We start from the raw sequence: 5,957 nt of genomic DNA, 5'->3' as shown, positions 1-5,957 counted from the left end.
ATGAGATTTATCTAAAGGTGAGTTGGAACCTAGTTACACAGCTTGGTACAGTAAAAGATCCCAAGTCCATTAAAAGCCCAAACGGCCCGCAAAAAGGCCCCATGTCCAACAATTCACTGATGGAGCGCAGGAGCAATGGGATTGGTTGGCTAAAGAGGCAAACTACAGAGCCACCATAAGCAAATTGGAGGGATAGATTCGGTATCTTAAATTTGACAAAAGTGTACAGGCCGCTGCCGACAAAGGGGAGAAGAAGAAATTGGCTCAAGAAAACAAGGCTCTTCGAGCACAGATCCAAAAAAGGAAAATAACTGCTGAGAATCAGGAAAGGGGCCGAAAGGATGAAAGACTCATAAGTGGTCTCAAGAGGAAATTAGCTGTGTGAGGATGATCTAGAAAAATTCGAGGTTAATCGGGCAAAAGCCCGGGCACAACTAATGAAGAACGCAGAGGGACAAGCAGAGTTTGTCCGGTAGTTGAAAAGGAAATATGGGAGAACAGTCACCAATTTGAAGAAAAGGCTAACTACCCTCGAAAATGAGATGGCCAAACAAGATAAGAATTTTAAAGCAGAAAGGGAACATTGCTATGTGTTAATGGACCAGTTAGAGGAAGATATGCAACATTTGCAGGGTCAAAACCATCATGATGCCCAGGTGCTAGAAGCTAGGTCTCAGCAAATAGGGCGTTCGATCCAAGAAAAGGGTATCATCAGGGAGAAGATTAGAGCAATTGCTGACTACATCGTGATGAAGTGCCATGAATGTGAAGAGATGACTAGAACCACCTTCTTTGCTGCGGTAATGACCTTTGTTCATCAAATAATGAGTGACCTGGAGCGCCTTCAAGGGGATCTTCTTGCACATAGGCCCGTGGCGAGACCGACTGATATTCCCCGGGCCCCTGGAGCAATTGAGGCATTGGTGTATTCATGATTTGCATTCGAGTCTGTATTTTCATTTTCTTTGTAAGAGTCTGTTAGTCTGTTTTCGAGTCTGCACTTTCATCTTTCTGTTGGAGTCTGTTAGTCCCCTTTTTCGAGTCTGTTATCTTTTATGATTAAATTCTGTAGGATGAGTCGTTGTAATCAAGACATTTTCATTTTATGAAAAAAATTTGAAAAGCCCAAAATGTTTTTTTATTTTTTATTTTACACTTATCCCCCAGAACTACGCTTGGTATAATTCATGCGGCGTCATGATACGTAGGCAATCCCCATAGTATTCGATCATAACCGTGAAATGAAAAGAAGAAAAAAGACAGAAAAAAGAGAGAAAACAAGAGAATTGTGGGAGGGCAATAATAGCAAAACATGAGAGGAAAATGAGGGAATAAAAGAAAAACAGAATCAAGCAAAGAAAAGAAGGAATGGAAAAAAGAGAGGAAAAGAAATTGTGAAAGCCTGGATGATGCAAGCAACTATTCAAATGCATAATAGAAATGGTTAACTGTTTAGGTCCATTGCATCCCCAACGTGCGGTTGCCTATCTATTAAGCCCTTAATCGCTAATAAGTTTGTTGTTGTCATCAAGTATAGGTAGGTGGTTAGTTTGTTTGGCATTCTGGCAACTCATCCGTACAACACCAGGTCCAAAGACAAGTTGATCATGGCTAACCAAGAACTAGATGCAAGTATTATTGACCCGTCAAGAGAGGGGGAAGAGTCTGATGTTAATCTAAAAGAGGAGTTGTATAAGCTGAAACACCAAATGGCAGAGATGTACCAAGCATGGGTAAAAGGGCATCCACCACCATCCTACCCTGCCAACCCTGCTTTTGTCCCGCCGCTGGCTCAATCCCAAGAACCTCCCACTGTTGATTCATCCCCGGGCTTTCCCATTTACCACCACTACCAAGGCACCAATTCCCAAACCCCACAAGCACCACCACCCAAACTAGTCCCATACCCTTCTCCACTAGTCATCCCTATTTTCGTGGCACCCCCACCCGCTACACTCCATCGATCCTCTAGTGAGCCCTTATTCCAGACCCAGGATAACTAATACTACCCCCCAGAGCCTACTTTTAAGGCCCTAGAGCCTTACTCATGTACTCATCGTTTCAACCTCCCCATCGAGACTGAGAAACCACATAAGAACCCAGAGTAGGAGGAGATGTTCAAGAAGGTTAGAAGTCTGGAGCAGTCATTCAGAAACATGCAGGGATTGGGAGGCCAGGTGAGCGTAGCCTACAAGGATTTGTGTCTATTTACCGATGTTCAATTGTCTGTGGGATTTAAGATGCCGAATTTTGATTTGTATGACGGGCGCGGAGACCCGGTGGCCCACTTGAGGGGATTCTACAGTAAAATGAGAGGAGCTGGTGGGAAAGATGAGTTGTTGATGGCATACTTTAGCCAGAGTCTGAGTGGCTCGGCATTGGAGTGGTACACTAGTCAGGATCATAGTAGATGGTATACCTGGGATGATTTGGCCCAAGCATTCACCCGTCATTTCCAGTACAACATTGAGATTGTTCCATATTGTTTGTCTTTAACTAAGATTGAGAAGAAGCCTAGTGAAAGTTTCAGAGAATATGTCTTTCGCTGGAGAGAACAAGCGTCAAGAGTTAACCCCCCGATGGAGGAAAGCAAAATGGTGGAGTACTTTCTGCAGGCTCTGGAGCCTACCTATTTTGGCCATCTGATATCGGCCATAGGCAAATCTTTCAATGAGGTAGTGAAGATGGGTGGCATGGTGGAAGAAGGGCTTAAATCAAGCAAAATCATGAGCTACTCGGCTATCAAGGCAACTACCCAAGCCATCCAAAACGGTACTGGGGGAGTGATTGGAAAGAAGAAGAAGGAAGATGTGGCAACAATTGACTCAGGATCATGGTTTGGACCTAAGGGTTCATCACATCAATATACCCAGCCTCGACCCCATCACCAAACCTACACCCAATCCCCATATAATCCACCCCAGCATTATTTCCCATCATCAGACCCTCATATTTCTATCCACCATGCCCAGACATATACTCAACCGCCTGCCTATGCGCAATGGCGTGCCCTAGCCCCACAAAACACCTACCCAGCTCCACAAAATGCCTACCCATCCCCCACGAGCCTATCGAAACCCTGCCGGCCCAGGTTTTCAACCCAATTCGGCATTCAAAAATGAGAGGTTGTAGCAAAAGAAAACCTTCACCCCATTGAGGGAGTCTTATACCAACTTATTCCATAGATTGAGGCAGTTGTATATGCTGAGGCCAATTGAGTCGAAATTGCCAAACCCTCATCCAAAGAACTTTGATTACTCCGTGAGCTGTGAATATTGTTCTGGTACTCCGAGGCATGATACGGAGAAGTGCTGGCACTTGAAAAATGCCATCTAGGAGCTCATTGACACAAACCGGATTGAAGTCCAAACTCTAGAGGCACCCAACATCAACCAAAACCCACTACCAACCCATCAAGAGACAAACATGATTGAGATAGTACATAAGGGAGGGGAGCCCAAAAAGCCTTCACAGACCGTCATGATGATTTGGTCCAGTGAGGTTAAGTCAGTCAAAAAACCAATGGTTGAAGGATCAGTGAACAAGTTGAGCATGAAAAACGGTGAACCATCTGTGGTAGCTAAGAAAGGATCCCCAAGTGATGTTATAACAAAGCAAGAAAAGTCAAAAATGGTTGTTCCAGGAGTGGCCGACAAGCCTATCATAATTGTGGAGGGTGCCCGTATGGATCCTGTCATCATCAAGCCTATAACCTAGTTGCCAGTAATCAGCACCAAGGCCATCCCATGGAACTATGAATGGGTGATAGTGACCTATAAGGAATTGAAAGAAGAAGTCAATGAGGCCTAAGTATTAACTCGTTCAGGGAGATGCTTTGCTCCGGAAGAGTTAAGGAAAGCTAAAACATCCAGAGATAACCCAGTTCTAGTGAAGAAAGTAGTGACTGAAGAAGAGGCGGAGGAGTTTTTGAGAAAAATGAAGGTACAAGATTACTCTATCGTAGAGCAGTTGAGAAAGACGCTTGCTCAGATTTCATTATTGTCATTGTTAATCCACTCAAACGAGCATCATCGGGCCTTGATGAAAATCCTGAACGAGGCTCATGTTCCTGACCAAATTTCAGTAAACCATCTAGAAAAGATCGCCAACAAAATATTTGAGGTGAACTGGGTCACCTTCTCTGATGATGAGTTGCCTGTGGAAGGTACTGAACACAGTAGAGCTTTCTATCTTACGGTAAAATGTGAAGATTCTGTGGTTACCAGGGTATTAGTTAACAATGGTTCCAGTGCAAACATCTGCCCCCTCTCTACTCTGAACAAGTTGAAAGTGGATGATGAGAGGATTCACAAGAAGGTGAAGGGAAAGATTTAGTTGGTGATATAGTACTTGAGTTGACAATAGGACCAGTGGAATTCACCATGGAGTTCCAGGTGCTGGATGTAGCCGTCTCCTACAATTTGTTGTTAGGTCGACCTTAGATTCATGCCGCCAAAGCAGTCCCGTCCACTCTACAACAGATGGTCAAGTTCAAATAGGATAGACAGAAGATCGTCATGCATGGCGAGGATAATTTGTGTGCTCACAGTGATGCCTCTGTCCCGTTCATTGAGGTTGAAGATGACAAAGGGCCTTAGGTCTATCAAGTGTTTAAAATAGTGCCGGTCGAGAAGGTTCCGGAAGGAAAATGTGTTCCAACTCCAAAGGTAGCCTCCGCATCAGTCATGATGGCCTTTGAAATGCTAAAAAATGGCTTTGTGCCCGGTAAAGGTCTGGGTGCATATCTGCAGGGTATCATACAGCCGATGTCGCTCCCTAAGAATTTGTGTAAATTTAGTCTTAGATTCAAACCTACAGCGGCAGATGTGAGAAGAGCTAAAAGGTTGAAACAAAAGGCGTGGGCACTTCCAAAGCCTGTTCCGCGTATCTCTAGGTCTTTTGTCAAGCCCGGTGCCAAGAAACGCCCAGTGACTACAGTTCCAAGTTCTGTGGTTGACATTAATAAAGAATTAATTGAAAGGTTCCAGAGGTTGTTTGATGATGTAAACATGGTGGAAGTTGGAGAAGGTTCTAGCAAAGCAGACGTGCAGTTCATCGGGCCGAATGCAAATCTTAACAATTGGAAGGCTACTCCTCTTCCTACCTGGAAGGAGTCTTGGTAGTTTTGTTTTCCTTTCTATCTGAGCCATTCTAGGGTTGTGACTCAGACTTTTATTTTCCACTTGTTGATGTACAAACCCTGTTGTCTTTTATTTTTAATGAAATGCAATTTTCCTTTTCCATCATTCCTGATAGTTTTATTTTTGTTTTTCTTTTCTTCTTTGTACAGTTCTTTTATGCTGATTTCAATGGCATGACATGGATGAGGAATCTTCGGCCCAGTCTTAAAAGTCAATCTAATTCTGAAATAATAATCCAAGAAATAGAGTGGGATGATAAGTCAGAATATGATGAGGATGAGGCCTTTGAAGAGATTAGTAAAGAACTAAGTCATTCTGAAGAAAAACCCAAGCCTAATCTGAATATAACGGAAGCAATCAATCTAGAGGATCCAGATAATGTCAGAGAAACTAAGATAAGTGTCCATCTTGAACCACCAATCAGAGAAGAAATAATTAAAGCATTGTTTGAGTATAAGGATATTTTTGCATGGTCATATGATGATATGCCAGGCTTAAGTACCGATTTGGTGGTCCATAAATTGCCAATTGATCCCGCATTCCCTCCCGTCAAGCAGAAGTTGAGAAAATTCAAAATTGACTTGAGTGTTAAGATTAAAGAAGAGGTCACAAAGCAGCTTGATGCAAAGGTCATTCGGGTCACGCGGTACCCCACGTGTTTAGACAATGTTGTGCCTGTGCCAAAGAAGGATGGTAAGACCAAAGTGTGTGTTGATTATCGTGATCTCAACAAGGCAAGTCCAAAGGACAACTTCCCATTGCCAAATATCCACATTTTGATTGATAATTGTGCCAAGCATGAGATTGGGTCTTTTG

General features: G+C 43.3%; 1 protein-coding gene across 1 annotated transcript; it reads left to right on the top strand.

The window, feature by feature from the left end:
- Window positions 1-2,114: 2,114 nt before the first annotated feature.
- Window positions 2,115-4,335, top strand: LOC138888613 (uncharacterized). Its single transcript, XM_070170507.1, has 3 exons — window positions 2,115-2,675; window positions 3,337-3,682; window positions 3,827-4,335. The coding sequence occupies exons 1-3, from the start codon at window positions 2,115-2,117 to the stop codon at window positions 4,333-4,335; spliced, it is 1,416 nt and encodes a 471-aa protein (XP_070026608.1).
- The last annotated feature ends 1,622 nt before the right edge of the window (window positions 4,336-5,957 follow it).

The sequence above is a fragment of the Nicotiana sylvestris genome, chromosome 3 (genome assembly GCF_000393655.2).
Source record: "Nicotiana sylvestris chromosome 3, ASM39365v2, whole genome shotgun sequence".
Classification (NCBI taxonomy): domain Eukaryota; kingdom Viridiplantae; phylum Streptophyta; class Magnoliopsida; order Solanales; family Solanaceae; genus Nicotiana; species Nicotiana sylvestris.
The sequence above is the reverse complement of the archived record's forward strand: the minus strand, read 5'-3'. Positions and strand labels throughout refer to the sequence as shown.